Source organism: Macrotis lagotis, chromosome 2 (assembly GCF_037893015.1).
Source record: "Macrotis lagotis isolate mMagLag1 chromosome 2, bilby.v1.9.chrom.fasta, whole genome shotgun sequence".
Lineage (NCBI taxonomy): Eukaryota > Metazoa > Chordata > Mammalia > Peramelemorphia > Peramelidae > Macrotis > Macrotis lagotis.
The window spans coordinates 135,904,626-135,928,726 of record NC_133659.1 but is presented as its reverse complement, the minus strand read 5'-3'; the positions used below and the strand labels follow the sequence as shown (position 1 = coordinate 135,928,726).

The window sequence follows — 24,101 nt, the reverse complement described above, 5'->3', positions numbered from 1 at the left end:
CCCCAATCTAGGGGGAAAACATGGAGTCATTTCCAGAAAAAAGAATAAGAAATCTTCCCTCCTTAATTGATCAGTCTTAATCATTTCCCTTAAAAGTTCTTTCTCTCCTAAACTCTCCCTGAATCACAGCATTTTCTTCAAGAGCCTCCCTCCTCTCATCTCCAGCTCCATAACTTTCTCTTTAAGGGTCCTTCCCCTCCTCCAGCGCTGCTCAGAGGGAGATGCTGCGAATCTATTTCTTCCTCCCCCACCTTCCAAAACTCTTTGGCTCAACTCCCAGCTCCCTCACAGTTTAAAACTTAAGCTGAGCCCCCAGACCCAGAAATGCCCCAAGACTAGGGCTAACCCAGTCAATTTAGAACACAGAACATATGAACACATGTCTGTGAGACTACACACACTTATGCATTACACTAGGTATAGTTGACTTCTTTCCTTCCACCTTCTAGCCTTCCCTTTAATGGGCTCTGATTTTGGGGCACCCTATCATCCTCTAATTCTCTGGCCTCTCCTTCAAGATAGATATCCCACCTGGCCGATTTCTCAGACAGCCAGGGTGGTTCTGGCCACCACCCCATCACCCTGGAGATCTCCCCTTATCATGGTTCTTAACCCCAGACATTTAAATCACTTGGCTCCAAACCTGGTCCAGTATTCCCAAGTATCTCTTAGATATTTCCCCCACAGAGAACATCAAGAAAATGTGCTTGAAATCAAGCCCTTCGTGCATGCTATTTTCTTGTGTTCTTCTGGGAAAATATCGAAAAGATTTACATTATAAAATCCTGTTAGAGCTCCCCAAATTTTTATAAATGACTCATGAATACTTAATGCAGAGTGATTAAAAATGGCTTTTATTAAGATGTCTTGGTAAAAAGACCAACTCTCTCAAGGGGAGAGGGATGCTGAATCCCAAAAAGGCCAGGTCTTTTATGTACTAGTTCCTCTCTTTTTGCACTAATCATTAGCTGGGGATCACAATCTAATTGATACAGTCACCCCTATACATTTTCCCCTCCCTCTTCATTATACTAATGAGCACAGGGGAGAGGATGGAACAGTAATCTCCTTGAGCAAGTGCAAAAGAAAAGGACACAGCCCTAGGTTAACTCAGAACTAGGTGGGGAAGACTTGATCTAATCTCAGGTTTTGATCAGGTTGAGGCTATATATTGTTTTACACTCACATCCCTGCCCATAGGCACCAATACCGGCAGACCCCAGTCTTTGTAATGTAACAATCTCCCTTCACATTCTTGTAGAACCCAAACACACCCACATATCCCTCACAAAGTTTTACCCATGAAGTTTTATTCTCTAGGATCTTACTTGAACCCATGAGTAGATGGTATCATTAGAGATACCAACACAAGAGTTTAATGACGAATAATATTTGTAAAAATTTCACAAAGGATCACAACATTTTAGCAGCCAACCAATCATGTTACACATTACTTCATGAGGGTATCATTATTTTATGATTCTCTAAGCTATACATAAGCTATGTTAGAACTGACAAAGATTCACTTAGCAATAGTCCTACTCTCTCTCCTCTTCTGACTTGATATTTTATGTTGTTATCAGATAGGATAGTGACCTATAATACCCTGGGAAGTAGAAGAATTTATTCAGTTTCTTAGAAAGATAACCAGACCAGTTTCCTGCCTTCTCAGGATGGGTCTCTATTCTGACTGTTTATACAACTGTAAAAAACCTCAAGTTACAGATGCAATTGGGGCGGGGGAGGGGGGAACTAGGCCGTTTCATACAGGTAAAGCCTTCCTTCAGATCTATAACTGGAGAAAGGAGGGAAGACACTAATATTCAGGTTTATAAATCACAATTAGAGGCTGATAAACCTACTTTTGATCGGAAATATAGGATTAAAGAGTACAAAATTTAGACACTGGCAACAAAACTAACCCAAAACTGGCACACAAGTCCCTCCTGCCTCCATCCAGACATATATAGATGAACAGACTCTCACTGACAGCAAAGTTGTCCTAGGAATAAATAGGTAGGGTGCTAAACATAGGACCAAAACAAGTGTGCATTCTTGGTGAGAGCCATACTCTGCACAGAAGGAAATACACAGAAGCAGCTAAGAAACCAACAAAGATAAGGGAAATGAAGACATGTAAGGGAAGGAAAAGGGAAGGGAGGCAGTAATGATAACAATGAGCCAGAGATTGAAAAAGTTTGCAAGCTAGAGCAGAGACCATTTCTCAACTATTCAGAGGGGTGTGGGAAGAGGATGAACTATTGGTACATAGTTGAGGTATTTTGAACTATTTTTCTGAGGAGTTTATGGCTAATGGAGAAATTCAATAATTTAGGAAATCAGATGGGAATTGGGGGATCTAAGGAGATATCTGGAAACACAATAAATCAGAAAGCAGGATGTTTACTCTCTGGGATAGTCAGATTTTAGCTTTTACAGGTATCTCCAAGGTGAGCTAAAGTTTATTTCACAAGAGATCACTGGTATGTAAAGGTTGGCATCAGAAGACCCCCTTATTGTTGTTCTATTCCATTGTCTAATTCCCCTGCAAAAAAGGGAAGCTCTAGCATATTTAATAGGGGAGTACTTATGTACTCCCTCCTCTATTATAGAGCTCAAGTTCACAAGGTATATGGTACAATTGAAATTGAGGTTCACGGAGGCTGTGACTGACACATAATCACACAGGTAAGTAATTCAATCAGCAAGCATCAATTAACTACAATTTTGTGCCAGGGACTGAAAATATGGAGACCAAAAGATAACAGACCTTGATTTTATATTTTACCAAAGGAAAACAACATGTACATGTAAATACTTTATGTATCTAAATACCTATGTATTCTATGCAAATGTATTTGCATATGTAGGTATGTATTTGAAAAAATATGTACAAATACCTTTCCTCTCATTTATCCTGGATATATATTATATATGTATATATGTATGTATATATATATACATATATAATATATATTAGAGATACATAATTGTCTGCATGTTGGTCTCCTCTTCCAAAAGTGTGAACTTCTGGAGAGGGGGTCTTGTCTTTTTTGCTTTATATGCCCAGTTAAAAGAAGAACAGCTAAAAAGGTCAATATTTCTGTTATAAGAATGGAAAGGTAAGTAGGGAGCCAGGTGTTAAAGGATTTTAAATACCAAAGAAAGGAGTCTATGTTCAACTTTAGAGGCAATAAGGAGTCTTTGAAACATTCAATAGTGGAGTTGCATTTTTAAATATCACTTTGGTATTATATGGAATATAAATTAAAGATATATAAAGGAGGAAAACTAGTTAATAGGCTATTATAATAATACAGGCAAGGAATAATGACTTAAATTAGGGTAGAGATCATGAGAAGAGGTAGTTGTGAATAATACTGTGGAGGCGGAATTGTCAATACTTGATAACTGAATGGATATGTTGGGTGTAGAGAGATGAGAAGACAAGTATGATTCTAAGGTTGCAAATATGAGTTATCAAAAGGCTGATAGTGACCTTGACAGAAATAAATAAATTAGGAAGAAGGACAGGTTTGATGGGAGATATGTTGACTTTGAGATATCTATGGGACATCCAGTTCAACACGTACAATGTATGAGGTGATATCCAGTTCATTAATCAAACCCATGTAAATTGATAGTCACAAAGAGACTAAGTAGAAAGAGAAGAAAGTCACATGGGAGCTTGAGCACACCCACAGTTGGGAAGAAGGAAAGAATTTCAGACAACTGAATTGTGATCAGGAACCATGATATCACAAAAACCTAGAGAGGGAGTATCCAGGAGGAGAGGAATAGTTAATAGTGTCAGACAGAGAGAGGTCAAGAGGTCAAGAGGTCTGCCTGCCCCAATCCATTCCCAATCCATGCCCCAATGCCTACAATCCATTCCCCAGTTAGTTGACCAAGAATTTTCCTAATGCAAAATCTGACCATAATACTCCTCACCCAAGTGACTCACCTCTAAAATCAAAAAATCCTCTGTTTGGTGTTCAAAGCCTTTCATAATCTAGCATCTACATTCCTATCTTTCTAAGATTTTTACACCTTACTATTCACCATATACTCTTCAATCAGGTGACACTTGCCTCCTTGTTGCTCCTTTTACAAGACATTCCATCTCTTGACTCAGGGCAGTTTCTCTGACTCTTCCCTAATGTCTACAACACTCCCCCTTTTCATCTCTGCTTCCTGGCTTCCCTCGCTTTCTTCAAATCCCAGCCAAAATCCATCCATCTTCTATTCTAAGTCTTTCCCCACTGCCTTAAGTCAATGCCTTCCTTGTTTCAATTATTTCCTTTTTATCTAATATTAGTCTTTTGTACATATATTTTGCTTGCTGTCTTCCATCTTAGATGGTAAGTTCCTTGAAGACAGGAACTTACTTTTGCTTCTTTTTTATATGCATAGATGCTTAATTAAAGCACTTTTAAAAAATGACTGACATAGCATGTTGAGTTTGAAGAGACGGCAAAACATCCTAACAGAAAAATGAAACTGGAGCTTCATAAAGAAGATAGAGTTTGAAATGTCAATTTGAGAATCATTGTAAAAAAGGGGACTGAAACTAAGAGAAGATGTGTTCTCTATGGCAGTAAGTGCAGAAAGACAAGAGCAGAGATCTAAGGATTGAGTCTTAGGAGACACCTACACTTAGCAGGATAAACAGCAAAATAAGGGGGACTAAAAAGAGAGGGCATCGTCACAAGTTATGTTCAGGAGCATATGAAAAAGACATGTTTTCTGCAAGTTTTATTTCACTTATAGGGTAACTAGGAAGAAACAATATAAACTGCAACTATAACTGATCCCTTGTGAAATTCATTTTGGCCCAAATTTGGCACGAAATATTCAGTACTGGGATGAAAGAAAAAAAAAATTTTACCAAAAAAGAATTAAATACTATATTTTAAAAAACTTATTGCTGCCTAGCTCTAGATTCTTCAAAGGAAACAGAACCATATCCACTCATCTCACCATTTAAATTACTTTATTACAGGTAGTTCATGTATTTGTTGGCTGTTTTCCAAAAAGACATCTTAAACTCCAAGGGTAAGTTTATTTTAATTATATAGTATTTGTCTGTTTCTGGCTTTACAATTAATTGTCTTTGTTTTAATGATTTTTAACCCTGAGAGGACTTCTCTAAGAATATTAACTCTTAAGAGGGAATATTCTACTCAGTCTCAGTCTATGTAAATATATATAAATAATATTAAATACATTTATTTTTCAGGATCTTTTCCCCCATGAAAAATAAAACTATCATTTATCACATTTATAAAAGCAAATCATGGCATAAAAAATTAAGCATCAATAAGCATTCATCAATCCTTTCCTTCTTAACATTTTCTTTAACTTCTTTAGAAATCTGGTTTCCAAATGTTTCCAAATGTACAAAATAAAATACATAAGATTACAAAGAAAACAAATTAAATCATTTACAATTTTCAAAAATATTTAAGTTCATGAACCCTAGATTATAAACTCTTGAATTCATCAATCAACAAATCAATCTCTTTAAAAAAAGAATTTTAACAGTCTTCTTCCAGCAATTAAAGTTAACCAAACGTATCTTCAAAGAGATATAAATAGCCTTTTGCATTTCCAAATATATACCTTTAGTCCAAATATGGAGTCAACACCATCTACAATATAATCTATAATGCCCATAGAGATGATGGAAATCACAGAGAGAGCAATGAAAGAAAAAAGTAAGAGGGGAAAACATTCCCTTTTCCCAGGGAATCTTGCTCTAGGTTAAACTTGGAATAAATCTAGTTCTTTGTTTAGAGGGAAACTGGGAAGAGGGCATTTCTTGGGCTTCTCTTGGCTTCAAAGGAGATCTTAGTTGGGTCTAAACCTCAAAAAGTCAACCTGAACTCCTAGGAGGCCCTAAAATTACCTTTCCTCCCATTCAAGTGGTCAGGAGCAAATTAGATAGGAAGTAACCACTCCAAAATTGTTACATATTCATATAATCATAGAATTTCAAAATGGGAAGGGACAACCAAAAAAGCTTCCCATCCATAGATGAAAAGATCCACTCTACAGCATGCCTAAAAAGGTAGTCATCCAGGCTCTGCTGCCAAGGAGTAGAAACTGATGACTTCCCTGAGACCTTCCAAATCTAGTCTAAAAACTCTATAGTGTTTCAGTCAGTATATATTACTGCATCATTTGACTAGAAAAGTTGAAATCAGGTGCCTGAATTGTAGTAGCAATCAGAGCTTTCTGAAAAAAAAAACAGAACAAGTATAATGGGCATTAATTTGGACATCAGTGAAATGAATTTGTCCAAGAAATGGTCTGAAAAAGTAGTTTTTGTACTTCAATCACTAGAACCTAGAAGAAGACATCTAAAAAAGAACAAGTGTAGCTAGAAAAATGGTTCAAGTAATTTTATTTGACTTTGTCATATATCTGATAGGAATTAAAATAAATTCAAAAAGTATTTTTTGTATGCACACAATGGTCAAAATTCTGGACTAGAACATTTCAAGTTTTCAATAATGATTAATTACTTCATTGTCTTTGTCCTTTAGGAATTTACATTCTAAAAAAGGGGTAAGTCAAGAATACAGAAATAAAACAAGACAGAATGTTAAATTCCATAAAAGAGACACAGAATACAATGGGGAGACAGGAGAGATCCTAATCAGGAAAGTCTCCCTAAAGAAGGCTGACATTTGAAATAGACTTTGGAAAACAGGCAGTATACTGACAAAAATCTTTGCGAACAAGGATCTAGAAATTCATCTTTCCACAAAATAAATTCAACTTGATAAATCACACCTCTTCAAATTATTTCTAACCCTGACTGCAAGACTTTATCATTGCCCTTTACACTTTTCTACTATTTTCTCCCCCATCCTCACCTTTTCAGCTTGTTTTTATGTGCTGTCCTCCTTTATTAGTTTATAAGTTCCTTGCAGGCAGGGACTATCTAAGGCCTTTCTTAAAAACTCAGGGCTAAACAACATAGGGTAGACATTTAATAAATGTTTATTCTGACTGATAAAAGTAGGGGATGAGAAAGGAAACCACATGAACAAATACAAAAATAGTTGAAACTTTGGGTTTGGTTTCTATACCATTAAGCAGTCTACTAAATATAAAAATATGTCATGCTATCATATTTGTTTGATTGAAACTTTCATTTTTTTCACAGATATAAAGATAATATATGTGTCCATGAAAATTTTACATATGTCATTGAAAGGTAAGAAACATTTGAATAATATCAAAAGTAGCAAAATTTGATATTCATAAAGGTACCATTTATTTAATATTTATTACCAGGTGATGAACATTCATTGAAGAGAAAGGATTCAGATTTAATATCAACTTTTCTAAATATAAAACATTCTACTTCATTAATTCATTCAAGAGATAGCAAGGCATTATGGTTAGAGAACTTGTCTTAGATTCAGAAAACCTTCTGTCTGATACATACTGTTAGGTAATCTTAATCTCCATGTTCCAAACAATTGTCTATTAAGTTCCAGAAAAGGTTCCAAATGCATTGGTACAGTGTTTTTCCTCTTCCAACAATTTTCAACTAGCAAATGTAGTTCTGGAGCTGAACTTTGAAAAGAAGGAATGCAAAAGGCACAGACATAGAAAATTAAATTCTATCTATGAGAAGCAGCAAGTAGGACAGTTTACTAAGAGATGGTGAGCAGATACTATTTGAAAGGAAGTAATTGGAAAATAAGTCTAGAATGGTAGATTGGAGCCACATTGAGAAAGGCCTTAAATGTTCATCAGAAACCTATATACCATCTAGGGTGACATGTCCCAGCTCACTGGCTAGGTCCCCAAGATGACTGCTTCATGTTGAAGAATTCCCTCAATAGCTCATGCTATAAAACTGTGCATACTCTTAGATCCAGCATATCACTGCTAGATCTGTATCCCAAAGGTAGCCCAAGAAAGGGGAAAAGAATCTATTTGTACAAAAAAATATTTATTGAAGCTTTTTTGTTTTGGTTAAGAATTGGAAATTGAAGAGCTGCCCATCAATTGGGGAATAGGTAAACAAGCTATAGTGTCTGATTTTACTGTAGTATTAAAAATCACACCAGCAAGATAAGTTTAGAAAAACCTGGAAAAACACACAAGTTGATAGATATGAAACGAACAAAATGAGGAGAATATTATACACAGTAACAGCAATATTGTTTGATGAAGAACTGTGAATTATTCAGTTATATATACAGTGATCCAAGACAATTCCAAAGGACTAATGATGAAGCATACCATCTGCCTCCAGAGAAAGAATGTTTGAATAAAGATATGTTTGAATACAGAACAAAGCATGCTATTTTTCATTTTCTTTCTGTCAATTTTTTCTTTTATTTGAAACTGCTTGTATAAAATGACTAATATGTAAATGTTTTTGCACAGTGTAACTTGTAGTTGTTTCCTTAACATCTCAGTCTGGGGGAAGATGAGAAAGGGAGGATTTTAAAAATTATAAAATTAATAGCTCACGAACTTTCATCCAAAGGACAATGAAAATGCAGAGCGAAAAGACTTCAAATATTACATATGAGAAATTGTATGTGATAAGCAGTGCAAGTGATATCATCAAAATAATGTATTATTGGAAAAGGTAATGACTTTTATTCAGGATAGAATTATCAATGTGGAAGTCTGTAAGTTCTGTGGTTATCCTCACAACATCAAGAAAAATCCCCAGCATGTTAGGTAGACCCACCATGGCAAATTTATGGAAAAATTTAGATGAGAGTTGCACCAGATAGGCATAGATGGTTTGTAATCTACATTATTGAAAGGGATATTAAGTCTGTGAAATCACAGATCTAAGTATTGATGAATGAATGAATGAATGAATTAGCTATACGAACTAAAATTATATTTGGAGATAGAAAAACCAAAAAAGAGACTGCTGAAGTCATCCAATATTGGAATAATAAAATCCTAGACTAAAAAAACTTTGAAATGGAAAGTGAATGCCTTAACTGAAAGACTTTTCAAAAGATGAGTCAGGATTTTATAATTGCATATTAGATTAAAGAATGAAGAGTTAATTTTTTTCTTTTTTCCAATTACATACAAAGATAATTTTCAATATTCATTTTTTGTAAGCTTTTGAGTGCCACATTTTTCTACTATCCTCCTCCCTTCTCCCCCCTGCCCATGGCAGCAAGGAATCTGATAAACGTTATACATGTTTAATTGTGTTTAACAAATTTCCATATTAGTCATGTTGTGAAAGAAGAATCGAAACTAAAGGTGAAAAAACAAGAGAAATAAAGGAAAAACATAAAAGAAGCTAACTTAGTGTGATTTTCTCTATACTCAGATACTATAGTTCTTTAATAAGTTGATATCAGTTTTTCTGATAATCATCTTACCTTGGGGTAACCACTTTTGTTGAATGTGAATGTTTAGTTTAGAGAGGATAAGTCTATATAATTAGTCCAGCAATATGTACTCTCACACTCTGTCAGTCTCTTCTCCTTACAATGACATAATGTATTAAAAATTTCCAGGGTACACCCACAAAGTTTTATTGAGTTTAGGTAAATGGAAGACAGTGTTAATATTGCAAAGGTCTTGGGACACACAAGTCTTCAGCAGTAAGTGAGCACTGCTGTTGCAATTTCTGACTCCATTCTTCCCAGAGACTCCCTGCCATGTCTGATAATCTGAACCTACTCTGGCATTAAAATGACCCAAAATTGTAAGCTTGTGCTCTTTTGGAACATTAATGATGGAGGGTCTCAATGGAGATGGCAGAAACATAGGTACTTATAATGGTGCTTACCTGAAAGTGTTAATTCCATTGTCAGAAACTAGTTGTCCACTCCTTTTGGAAGGCAAACAGGCCTGTTGACCAGATTAGTTTTAATTCAAAAACTTAAACCAGCTTCACAGTGCTCTTTATCACTGCAGCCACTCCAGAAAAAAAAATGTATATATATAGATATAGATATAGATGATATAGATATAGATATAGATATATATAGAGAGATATAGATATAGATAGATAGATAGATAGATAGATAGATAGATAGATAGGTATCTACCTATCTATCTATCTATCTATCTAGATGTACATTCCACTCTGACTATGGTAAGCTGACCTTTATTTCCCAGCCTTGCTTCAGTCAGGTTGTTCTCTCTTATTTTTGTTCTCTTGCAACAAGAGTTGTTCATCTTTCAGATCTATTGGATTCTATGATGTTCTATATAAGTGGAATCATTTTTACAAAAGCTTTTGTACATTTTTGCTACAGTAAACAGACTAGGGTTAAGTTAGACGAAAAGGACAATTTTTTTTTTTAGTATTTTTGCAAGGCAGTGGGGTTAAGTGGTTTGCTTAAGGCCACACAGCTAGGTAATTATTAAGTGTCTGAGGCCAAATTTGAACTCAGGTACTCCTGACTCCAGGGCCGTTGCTCTATCCACTGAACCACCTAGCTGCCCCTAAAAGGAAAATTTTTTAGGAACTTTTCTAGCCCCTTCCTCATAACAAGAGGAGACTGCTGAATCCCACCACACCCTCAGTCCACTGAGAAGACAACCTTGTGTATAGGGTGTTGACTACAGCATCCAGGAAGGACAGTATCTGTACTGCTTCATCACTTGCGCCTTCCCATAGGACTTTAAAAAGTTTTAAAAATCTTGTCCAGTGAAAGGATCTATAGATTTCAATAAATACTTGTCAAAGTAATCTATGAAGACAAAGAAAGGAATGAGAAGGACTTCTATGCCCTGAACCACCTGGCTATCTGGTTTTCCTGAGACAAGGCCTAATTCAGGCTGGTCTGATGGTTTAGGTTTAAGAATGGACTGAATAGCTATATAGATAGACCATCTAACAGTCAAAAGGAAATTTAAGGGCAGCTAGATGGTATAGTGGATAGACCACTGACCCACCCCTTACTAAAAAAAATAAAGGAAGGAAGTTTATTTAGATATAATAGTGAAAAGTTATTAATCAAGACTACAGCATTGATTCAATTAGACATAGCTTACTTACCTCTCTATTTGCCATTGGTGTCAAGCGAGGAAAAATTGCTTCAGATGCTGAGTGGCTTTACCATAGCTATAAAACTAGTATGTTGGAGGTAGTGGGACTGAATCCTGGTTTTCCTGACTCCAAGGTTGACCATCTGTCCACTTCACCATGCTCTCTCATTTGTTCTTAGTATTAAAAGATGACGCATAAATCAGTGATTTATTCTATGAATGTGACAGTCTGTCAATTCAATTATTCTATGAATGTGACAATATTTTTGTTTCTTGGATATTATTATCCTGCTCTACCAAAAAAAAGCATGTATTTGCATTAAAGTAAAAAACTTTATTTCCCAATATCCCTTTTTGTTTTTTGCAATGGGGAGTTACGTGACTTGCCCAAGGTCATACAGCTAGGTAATTATTAAGTATCTGAGGCTGGATTTGAACTCAGGTCCTCCTGACTCCAAGCCCAGAGTTCTATCCACTGCCCCACCTAGTTGCCCCTCAAATATACCTTAACACAAAATTAGATTTGCAATCCTCAGTTTAATTCAATCTCCTCTATCCTAAGCACTAGTTAAAAGATGAGATTCTTATTTGTTTGCATAGTGAAATTATAAAATTAAATTTGTTTTAGATCAGAAATGCATGGTTTGGGGGCAGCTAGGAGCTGTAGTGGATAGAGCACTGGCCCTGGAGTATAGGACCTGAGTTCAAATCTGATCTCAGACACATAATGATTACCTAGCTGTGTGACCCTAGGCAAATCACTTAACCCCACTGCCTTGTAAAAGAAAGAAAGAAGAAAGAAAGAAAGAAAGAAAGAAAGAAAGAAAGAAAGAAAGAAAGAAAGAAAGAAAGAAAGAAAGAAAGAAAGAAAGAAAGAAGGAAGGAAGGAAGGAAGGAAGGAAGGAAGGAAGGAAGGAAGGAAGGAAGGAAGGAAAGAAAGAAAGAAAGAAAGAAAGAAAGAAAGAGAGAGAGAGAAAGAGAGAAATGCATGATTTTTATGCCTGTGTTTTTATTTTAAAAGTGTAAAACTTCAGTATTTTAAACTGTCTCCTTTTTATTAGGAACTATTTGAGGGGCAAGCCAACTGAAGACAAGGTAAGAAAACTATGAGGGTTTTTTTGGTCCATTAAATAAAACTCATAAAAATAACATGCATTTATTTTTCTTTTCTAGTTTATAAATTATAATGTTAGCGTTTTGGGCTGCCCTTTCAGAATTCATATGAAGCATCAATTCCATCCTGTCATTCATTTGTAAGTAATATTCTAAAACATTTTATCTTGCATATCTCCAAATCAGAGGATTAAAAACATAACTAACTGACCAACACATAAGTCAAAAATAGGTTTTTGTTTTCACTGAAAAAGTTCACTACATTTGTTAGGTCATTGTTAATGATCACTTTGTTTTTACTTTAAATTTTGTTCGTCAGGGTAATTGTCAAAATTCTTTCTTCCCTGTGAATCTTGAATGTGCCTAAATAAATGTGCCCCGCAAAATTTAGTTCTTATGGTGACCATTACTGATGGGGAGAGGGGGAGAGGGGGAGAGGCAGGGGGGAGAGAGAGAGAGAGAGACAGAGAGACAGAGAGACAGAGAGACAGAGACAGAGAGAGACAGAGAGACAGACAGAGAGAGAGAGAGAGAGAGAGAGAAAAAAGGAAATAAAAAGGGCAGGCAGCATGAGAAAACCTCATCCTACTAGATGGGAACCTAGAAGTAGTAAGAGCCCTGGATAGAAAATGGGGGACAAGATACAAAACAACAGGGTCAGGGGAAACAGGATACAATCAACAATCAAAGTCAGTTTATAACTCAGAGGCAAACAGCCTCCCACAATTAACGAAATTTTAACATCATTAAAGCTATATACTGAGGCAGGGCCCAGAGAATGATTGGCTGGCACAGCTGGCTGGCATCCTGCAGAGGCTAGTCTTGGGCATGGATAGCTGATAACTAGAGAAATGAAAATCGGGGAGGAAAAAGATTGAGCAAGCAAAAATCTAGAGAAAAATGTTTTTTAACAAAGTTCCAATAATTAGGAAAAAAACTAGAAGGTCTATAAAGAGCAAGAATTATGCTTCATGAACCTAAGCCAGTATCAGAATACCTTTTTATAAGAACATGGGTTCCAGTATAATATAGATTCATTAATGGATGCCACATTAAGTTGTAACCAAAATCTTAAGAAGAGTTTAAACGAATGTACTGAATAAACATTTTAAAACCACCAGTGTCCAAAAAGCAATTTGCAACAAAATTTTCTATTTTAACTTTAACCATGTTTAGAATGAACAAAAAGTCTGAGTTGAAGAATGGATCTCCCTTTAAAGCAGTTTTAAAAAATAGACCATTAGGCATTATCCTGATATAAGCAGCCACACTGATATTTCTTAAGAGAACTTGTGATAAAAAATAAAAAATCAAATACTATGTTAAGGAAAAAAGCTAAGACAAAATATTTGTTAATTATTTAAGATGGTTCACTATCATACTTAATTATGCTGCACCTGGCATGATCATAGTAACTTGCTATAAAGGGCACACAGAGATACGAGGACATGCTCCCTTATAAATTGATGTCCTTTACAGACAGAAGTCATACAGACAATCCTTTTCAATGAGCCAGGCTCCAGGTCTGCCAGGTGATGGATTCTTTTAAGAGGATCCTAACCCAGCTGAGGCTAGGGTTGTTCTTTCAAAGGCCACTCACTCCATCTGCAGTATTAACATCAAACTTCATGGAGCTAATGGCTTCATTGGAATGTTGTGGATTTTATATTTTACCTTATCTGATGTCAGATCAATCACCGATATATTGCAATATAGCAATTATCTATAAACCAGAACTTCAGGTGACTTGAGCACTAAAGGGAATCAGAGTGTGCCAGGCTGTGATTAGCACTAAATATCAGCAAAGAGATCCAGAAATTAAATTAATTCTATCAATTATTGCTCATGTACCTAAGAACAGTGCTGTAAATGAAATGAAATATAATAAGCAGAATTTGAGATGTAAAAAATAATAACCCTAATTCACATTTAGAACAATTTGTTTATAAAAGGAACTTTTTGCAATGAACCCATTTAATTATAAACAATGTTTAAAACAACTAAACATCTCCTTTGGCTAGGAGATTGTTCATCATCTCTAGACTTTCCACATAATAATTAGCTAGAGATTGCCAGAGAAATCTCAAATTATAACCATTATTTTATCTTCCTCATGTTATGTAGGTGCATTTCCCTCAAAGCAAACAACCACGGTTTAGTCCCAGTATGATGTGTATGTGTGTATATATATATATATATATATATATATATATATATATATATATATATATATAATACATAAACTTGTTTAACTACTAGTCATCCTCAAAATATTACTTTCAGAATTCTTTAATACCATTAGAACATCTTAGTTGACTTTAAATTTCCAACATGTATTTTTGGTTCCAATGCAATAAAACAATACTAAGAACAACCAGGTATTCAAGTCAATTAACACATGAGTTATTAAATTTTACAAAATAATATTTTCATATTTAATAATATTTGGAATCCTAGGGATTCTCTTGGTTTTGATATTTGCCTTTATCCTTAAAAAAATCAGATATTAATTTCAGGCAAATAACTCATAGGTTCATAAGAGAAAACCAAAATATTATTAGGTCTGCAAAAGCATATTACATAACTGATAAAGATTTTTTCCACATCTTACCCACATACCCTCACACAATGTTAGGCAATGTTACAAGGTTTCAAATTGACACATGTTAACCATAATTTTCTTAGGCTACAAATGGAATAACAAAGTTATTTTACAAATGAAGTTTTATCCTCTAAGATCTTACCACTAACCCACAGGTGAATGGCAACCTTACAAATAACCCTGATACAAAATTCTGAGTTATTTTATACAAAAATAATATAACTGAATTAGAATGGGGGCGGCTAGGTGGTGCAATGGATAGAGGACTGGCCCTGGAGTCAGGAGTACCTGAGTTCAAATCCTGCCTCAAACACTTAATAATTACCCAGCTTTGTGGTCTTGGGGAAGCCATTTAACCCTATTGCCTTGCAAAAAAGCTAAAAAAAAAAAAAAAACGAATTAGGTAACCAATGAGATTTTCTATAGATGACATGGTTTTACAATATGATTCTCTTAAATCTTATATTTGCTTAAAATTCCTACTGACAAGAACTTCACTTAATCTGGAAAGATGTTTATATGTTCATATGTTTACAAATAATAGGATCTTCTCTCTCCTTATCCAAAATGTCTCTTGAGTTTTGTTGTTCAGGTAAGCAATTCATTGGTGCCATCACTGAGATGATCAGGTAGTACTGACACAGGTCAAGTCATTACAGGAGATAGCAGAGAAATATTTTATTAGTTAAAGGTTAAGAGACTAATTTCTGATCTGAAATGTATAGTTCAGAAGTATTAATTCCAATTTAAAGAATGTCAGATTAGATAATATATTTCCTTATTTTCAAGTAATATATGTTAAGTAGATATTACTTTCAGACATGTGTACATAAATATATATGTATTTATTCATAAATACATATATATTTCCCTTCCATTAACATGTGATGAGACAAAAATTATTTCAAACTTTCTTCCTTTACCAAAAAAGACCTTATGAGATAGTTGACAATGTATTATCAATATTAATTTAACATCAAAACGAATCAGATTACAAAATTAGGACAATATTTTTCCGAGAAATCAGCAAATATTCCTGATAACATAATTATATATAATTCAATATTCTCCCATTTTCTTCACATACAATTAATCCCAATTATATATTTTTCTTTTTAATATCACAAATAAATTCCCAGATTTGTTACAGAATTTCCAAAAAAGCTTGAAGTTAGGAGGAGATTAAATTACTCTTCAATTTAGCATTTTTCTTTTTTAAACACAAGATGGGGATTTTTCCTTCCAAAAAGTCTCCCAGTCCCCTTTTCAGAGGAGTTACTGGAGGCAAGATATTCACATTTTTTAACCTTAAAGTCTCAGTTCACATAAATTGAATGTAGCCAACAAAAACTTAGTTCACAGGTGAGAACATTTCATACAAGCATTCCTCACAAACTTGCAACTTTCAAATGTACAAATGGTATTAAAATTTTCTAGTAAGGGGGTAGGCTCAGATTCTAACTCCATTATTAAATACTTAATTTTAAATTAGCCTTTTTAAAACAATTAAATTCAAAACCCAAACTAAAAAGAGTAACATTTAACTCAGATAACTGTAACATTTCAGATCTGAATTATACACACACACACACACACACACACACACACACACACACACATAAATTTAGTAACATAGACACAAACACAGAGACAATTCCTCTGTACAAAGCTTTCAAATTTACCAAAGTGAGATTTTTGGACACCTTAACTGACACCAAAATCTCAAAATATAGGAACATTTTCCCCACCTCTCTAGGCCAGTGGAGAGGTGTGAAAATGTGTGATTGATGTTTAAAAATACACATTATTTGTATTCTTAATTTTTTTAATCATACCAGTTAAGACCAGGCAAAAAAGAAAATAATTTTTAGAATCAATTAAAATTTCTTGAGGAACCACATATATACACTCTAAGATTTTTAAATGGCCAATCAATCATTCCAAGTTGAATGCATTCTTAAGTTACTTTACAAAGTTCAAATCAAGTTACTCTATTACAGAGATATTAGTTAGTAGAACAGTCTTACTTAAAAGATGAAATCTGAATTTTTGTATCCCAGGAAGTTTCTTCTTTTTTCCTTTTTTTTTCTTCTTCACAAATTGACCATGAGACATGTCAATCAATCTGCCTGGTTCCCTTCCCCCCCCCCCCCCCCACAGGTGGGGCTTTCTAAGACAACTAATACTTTTAAGGAGATGGGTCTTGGAATTGATAACCACATGTAGTATAAGAAAAAAAAAATCATTCACCAAGTTCCCCCTTCTACCCAAACCAGGAAGAAGGCACGGGGGTCCCCTATTTTAAACAATGAGGCCAGAATAAGTTTTGGGGGGCATTCTTACCCTTCTGCAATGAAGCTTGCATTCCAACTGGGATACAGATTTGAACTTCTAGGTCCTAAAAAGTAAGAATTTGGGGGGTCCAAAGATAAGAATTTTACCCTCCATGAGTGAGGGAGACTACAAACCAAGCCAACCAGATCTATAAAGGCAGCCTCCCTATGGGGGGCAAGGACACCGATTGTAATTTTAGCCTGGGGAAAACCTTGTTACAAGGTTACATTGTTACATTCTCAATCCAAGAAAGGGCTGCAGCACCCTCCTCAAAAGTAGGGGTACCTATGGAGTCAAAAGTACCTGAGTGCAAATCTGGCCTCAGACACTTAATAATTTCCTGCCTGCGTGGTCTTGGGCAAGCCACTTAACCCCATTTGCCTTGAAAAAACCTAAAAAGAAAAAAAAAGTTGGGGTGCCTACTCACATCAGGCCTCTCACAGGGCCTAGTGATTTACAGTAGTAAGTACTGTCTAAGAGCACAAGAAGATCCAGTTTCTCCAGGTTCTTGAGAAAAGCCATTCCAGATGGGCGGAGCCAAGATGGTGACAAGAAGGGAGCCAGTCTTAGACACTCTCTGATAAAACTCATCAGCTAAGGACTCTAAACTTTCGAGAGACAGAACCCTCAAAGGGACCCAGTGAGGCAGTTCTCCTACTCAAGGTAACCTGGAAAAGAGCAGAAAGGCTCTGCTCCCCTGGATCAGAAAGGCAGCCTGCCAGAGGGGTGGCCCACCAGAGCCAAAGAACTTTAGCATCCCGGAGGCAGCCCCAGGGTGTTGGGAGCCGCAGCTCACAGCAGCGGAGGAGTCTCCTGAGCTGCACCCCGAGGAGCACCGGGCACAAAGTGGAGGAACAGCAGGGGACCTCTACCAGAGCCAGCACATGGAGCCCAGCCCTCAGGGCACACAGGGAGCAGCTTGGTCTTTCTGCAGCCCAGCCCCGGAAACAGAAGCAGGCTGAGCTGGTAAGCAGGAGCCCCCAGGGCATGAGCCCATTGAGCTGAGTTTGGGGAGTGAAGAGAAACTGCAAGTTCGGTCCTCTGTCCCTGGAACAGGACTCTGGGGCTCTGACCACATTCAGATCCTGATCGTAGTCTAGGCCCCCCCCATAGAACAGCAGGGCCCCCCCCACCTCAGCCCCGTGGCTGAGGGGGTCGCTTATGGTCATTCACAGACCAGGAGGGAGGACAGAGCCTCACACACTGAGACCCTTGTGGGAGTGTCCCAAAAGCTCAGGAAGCACCCCAAAACCAGGCCCAAGCTGGGAAAATGAGCAAGCAGAGAAACAAAAGGAAGACTATTGAGAAATATTTTGCAAATGAGCCCAAGAAGGATCAAAATACTCAGTCTGAAGATGAGGAAGCACAAGCTCCTGTATCTAAAGACTCCAAGAAAAAACAGAAATTGGGCTCAGGCTATGACAGAGCTCAAAAAAGACTTTGAAAATCAAATGAGGGAGTTGGAAGGAAAACTGGGAAAAGAAAGGAGAGAGATGCAGGAAAAACATGAAAATGAAGTCAGCAGCTTAGTCAAGGAAATCCAAAAAAATGCTGAAGAAAATAGCATGCTAAAAACCAGCTTAGGTCAAATGGATAAAACAGTTCAAAAAGTTATTGAGGAGAAGAATGCTTTAAAAAAAAGCAAAATTGGCCAGATGGAAAAAGAGATAAGAAAACTCTCTGAGGAGAACAAATCCTTCAGACAAAGAATAGAATTCAGGGAGATTGATGAATTTAACAGAAATCAGGAATCAATACTTCAAAACCAAAAAAATGAAAAATTAGAAGAAAATGTGAAATATCTCATTGAAAAAACAACTGATATGGAAAACAGACTTAGGAAAGATAATTTAAAAATTATTGGAATACCTGAAAGTCATGATCAGGAGAAGAGCCTTGACATCATTTTCAAAGAATTACTACAGGAAAATTGCCCTGATATTCTAGAAGCAGAGGGCAAAATAGAAATGGAGAGAATCCACCCATCTCCCAGAGAAAGAGATCCCAAAAAACCAACCCCTAGGAACATTATAGCCAAGTTCCAGAACTCCCAAGTCAAAGGGAAAATATTACAAGCAGCCAGAAGGACACAGTTCAAATATTGTGGAGCTGCAGTCAGGATCACACAGGACTTAGCAGCAACTACATTGGAAGCTCATAGGGCTTGGAATACAATATACCAGAAGGCAAAAGAGCTTAGAATGCAACCAAGAATGAACTACCCAGCAAGGCTGAATGTCCTCTTCCAGGGAAAAAGATGGACTTTCAATGAACCAGGGGAATTTCAAATGTTCCTTTTGGAATGGCCAGAGCTGAACAGAAGGTTTGATCTTCAGATACAGGACTCAGGTGAAGCATGGAGATTGGAGGAGAGGGGGGAAATATGAGGGACTTAATGAGGATGAACTGCATGCATTCCTGCATAGAAAAACGACATTGATAATACTCATATGAACCTTCTCAGTTAATAGAGCAGGCAGAGAGAGCTTTTATAGTTGAAGCACAGGAGAAAGCTGAATTCAAAGATAAAATATGGTGTAAAAATGGAGTCAATAGAAAAAAAGGGAAATGGAATGGGAGAAAGAAAAAGGAGAGGTGGAATAGTCCAAGATATTTCACACAATAAGATGTTTTTTATTACAATGAGCTATTGCAATGATATGGAAGGGGGGAGGCAAGGGGGAAAGAGGGAACCTTTGCTCTCATCAGAGATGGCTAGGAGAGGAAACAGCATATATAATCTATGGGGTATAGACATCTGGAGTAAGAAGGAGGGGGGAGCAGGGGGAAGGGGTGGGGATGTGAATAAAGGAGGAAAGGATGGACCATGGGGGGAGAGTGGTCACATATAACACATTTTCTTTCTTACTTCTTGCAAGGGGCTGGGATTGGAAGGCCTGTCCAGGACCATAGGTCCAGGTGGATTCTGGGCCTAAGGGGTGGTATGGGGGCTCAGGGCTTCTTGGCCCCAGGACCAGGGATCTGTCTGCTGAGTCAGTCAATGACCCTACAGCAGAGTCAGAATGAAAGGAGAGAGAAAATAGAGTACATGATAGTGGAGAAATAAGAAAGGAGGGAGTTGCAATCAGCAATGGCAAAGGTGGAAAAATATGGAAGTAACTTTTGTGATGGACTTATCATAAAGAATGAGATCCACCCATGACAGAGTTGTTGGTGTTGGAACAAAGACTCAAGCACATCTTTTGTTATTATTATTTGGGGGAGGGTGAAGGGCAAGTGGGGCTGGATGGCCTGCTTGGGGCCACATAGCAGGGTGATCTTTGGGTGTCTGGGGCCGGATTTGGACCCAGGTGCTCCTGGCTCAAGGGCCAATGCTCTGTCTGCCACCCAGCCACCCCTACTATTATTACTATTTTATTTTATTTTGGGTCTTTTTTTTTTCTTCTTTTTGGTTTTTGCAGGGCAGTGGGGATCGGGTGGCTTGCATGTCACACGGCTGGGTGATTGTTGGGTTTACGAGGCTGGATATGGGCTCAGGTGCTCGTGGCTCCAGGGCTGGTGTTTCATCCATTGTGCCACCTGGCCACACCTACAATTATTACTATTTTTTTTTAATTTTAAGTTTTTTCTCTCCCCTTTACTTTTTTCGCCCAAGCAAGTCTATCTATATTCATGGGGGAGGAGGGGTATTTTGTTTACTTGTAAACAACAATATTTTATTAATGTAAAAAAACATTTGTACAAAATGAGAATAAAAAATAAATTTAAAAAAAAAGAATGAAGGTATAGGTAGAGAGAAGAAAAGAGAGGTGAATATGACAGAAAATGAAGTCATTGCAACCAACAGTGGCCAAGGATGCTATTTAAGTAGCATGTACTCAGTACTAGAAACTAAACAACATTCTGAGGTTTGGGGGCTATCCAGTTGTCTTTAACAAAATCCACTACATAGGTCACCAACAGCATCAGTCTCAATATTTCTAAAAGCAAAAGCAGATATAAAGTCATTATTATTATTATTATGGTATCAGTTTTAGGTTTCTGTAAATCTGCAACTTCTCATTTAATTTGTCCACCTGTGTAAATGAGTAAGCCAATATTTTTCTCTAACATATTTTCTTAAAATAGTTTTGTAACTGAATGATCAGATATGAAATCCATAATATTTGCCTTTGAATACAATAAAAGGAATTTGCTTTAAAGTTGGCTTACAAAAAAAAAAAAAAGAAATTTTATGGAGACTTGGAGACCCTCATCATCATTGTGCCAAAGGAAGAAAAGCTTAGAAGGCTGGGTGATTTTCATGCTAGAGTTGACTCAGACTATGACAAGTTAGGGAGTCCTTGGGAGGAACAGAGTTGGAGCAGCAAGTATCACTTAGTACTGAAGACTAGAAGGATATCTCATGATATTCTCATGGTCAACACTGTCTTTTGTTTATCTAAACCCAGCTAGGAAGTGTTAGAGGTTGTTCTGCTGATCTATTTTTCTTTTTGCAAAATGGGATTGAATGTCAGAGACTACCTCAAGAAATATGGTGTTTAAAAGAAAAAAAAAGCCATTCCAACCTGAAAAATGTCATTACAAAAATAACTAAAGAACACTGTGCTTTGTTTCACTGTAGTAATAATCATAATTCTGTACTGTCCTGAAAGCCATTTTAGATCCACAGGACATGCATTTACTTTTTTCAGTAGATGATACTCCCAGTAAATTATAGAGTTTTATTCTTTCAAGCAAGAGAAATAAGAAGATAAGCATTTAGGAATAGATTTAAGCTAGAATGAATCAAACATTATCTATTTCATTCTCATTTTATAGATGAAAAGTATTGCCCAAGATCCTAGAGGGAATAAGAGGCAGAGCTAGGATTCAAATTAGTCTTTTGATCCAAAACCCAAATCTCTTTCTGCCACAGATATCTACAATGTCTCAACTATATTAAATAATTAGTAAATTAATCATATAACTATGCAGCAATTTTTTTGGAGTCCAATTATCCAAAAACCTTCAGAACAATTCCACAAAGATTTTATTATCCTTATTTCTTTAATCTTATAGTCAATAAGTAAAATCTAAGGATGATCTAGTTGAACTTGCTTTTCAATTGTCACCAAGATGGTTGAGAGGATCATAATTTTAAAACTAAGAGGGACCAGAGAGTTTACTTAATCCAATATATCATACAATCACAAGGTAATAGAACTAGAATTGGAAGGTATCTAAGAGTTCATCAAGTCCAATATTCTCCAAGAGAGGTGAAGTCTCTTACCCAGAGTCACACAGATAGTAAATGCTCTGTGGTATGGTTCAGTGTGAGCTAGACTGGACCTGGAGTGAAAAACATTTGAGTTTAAATCCAGACTTGGGTATCTTCTGGTTATATGGCTCTGGCTAAATCATTTGGCCTCTCTTAGCTTGTTTTTCCTCATTTGTAAAATTAAGATAGTAATGGCTCTAACATCTCAGTTATTATCCCATTATTGTGAGGATCAAATGAGATACTGTATGTAAAGTACATTGCAAGCCTCAACATCCTATATAAATGCTAATTATATAAGGTTATGATCATCATTAATAGCAAATAGAAATTGCAAGAGAAATTGAACCTGAGTATATATATATATATATATATATATATATATATACCCTCCATCACCTCAAAATAGGAAATGTGCCAAAATAGAATAATAAAAATAAAAACAACAAATAACAAAAATGGAAAAAGAGAGAAAACATTGTGGGGAAAAGGAGAGAGAGAGAGAGAGAGAGAGAGAGAGAAGAGAGAGAGAGAGAGAGAGAATGAATGAGCACATAGGAGAGAACTGAATGGAAAGTATCCCCCTGAGTGTTAGAAAACCAGGTGTTTGGGGATGAAGGCAGAAAAATACATAAGCCAACAGGCAGCATTCTGTGTCAAGCAAAATTTTGAAATAGAAATATGGAATATAATTTTGGGGAAATTGTATGATTGCAGGAAACTTGAAACTTGACTAAGAGCTATCGAAGGCAATAGTCTTCTTAATTCTTTGCAATATTTCAAAATACCCTGTAGCCTAATTCAGCCTCCACAAAGGATGCCCATGTAGAATTTGAATTGAATTGAATCTATTTGGTCCTTGTAAGACTCAGCAGAAATGGGTTAAGTTGCAAAGAAGCACATTTACACTTCATTTGAGAGAAAATTCCTAATATCTAAAACTAGCTTTGAAGCACTGAGTTCCCCCTTACTTGAAGTCTTTGAACAAAGGGTAGATAACAAGTTGTTAGATATGTTGTAGGGAGGATTCTTTTTCATGCAGAGTATTGCCTAGATGGTCAATGAAATTCTAGTTATGAAATTGTATAAATCTGTGACAATAGAATGTGCACAGATAATCAAAAGATTATAGGATTTTCAGAAAAATGAAATGAAAGAAAAAACTTATACATATTCCCCAGTATATACATAAGAAAATTTCCCAGAAGTATTAGAGGATGTAAAGTATACTTTTAAGTTATTTTATTTTTCAGTGGAATCCATAGGTTAATGTCAGAAAGAAATCTTACATTTAAGTCACCAAGAAATATTGTGGGCAAGCATTAGATCTCAACAATTAAACATTGTTCAGGTACTCAGGATCAAGGGAAGGTGAAACTGAGGCAAACAGAAGTTAACCCAGAGGCCTTGCCCAAATTCATGGAGGTTGTACCATCTAGCTACCTCAACTCTTTAAGTGTCTGAGTCAGATCTTCTGACTCCAGGGCTGGTGCTCTTATCCACTGTTTCACCTAGCTGCCCCACTACCTCAATTCTTTACATGCTAAGTAAAAGCAATCTACATCCTCTAAAGGTGCTAATCAATTTGAAAGATCAAAGGAAAACTGAAATAAGATATTTTAAAAAAACAAATCAATCTACATCCCCAAATCACATAGCCTAAAATGTCTAGCTTAATCATCAATGAAAAAAAGATAGACCTTTATAGATCATTAGAAGACCATTATAGATAATTATAGATCATAAGAAGATCATTACAAGAATGAATGATTAGGAATGGAGACATTGGTGAGGATCATCTTATAAACTTGAGAATGCAGAGAA

At 36.2% G+C, this 24,101-nt stretch overlaps 1 protein-coding gene across 4 annotated transcripts in view; it reads left to right on the top strand.

Annotated features, from left to right (window-relative positions):
* The window catches only part of LOC141513238 (cation channel sperm-associated auxiliary subunit epsilon-like), a 193,916-nt gene that overhangs the window by 137,493 nt on the left and 32,322 nt on the right, over positions 1-24,101 (top strand). For all 4 annotated transcript variants that reach the window (XM_074222866.1, XM_074222865.1, XM_074222867.1 and 1 more), the window contains 4 exons: positions 5,003-5,055; positions 7,175-7,225; positions 12,069-12,102; positions 12,181-12,260. In XM_074222866.1, the coding sequence (XP_074078967.1) occupies positions 5,003-5,055; positions 7,175-7,225; positions 12,069-12,102; positions 12,181-12,260 (218 nt within the window). The remainder of the gene's footprint in view (positions 1-5,002; positions 5,056-7,174; positions 7,226-12,068; positions 12,103-12,180; positions 12,261-24,101) is intronic.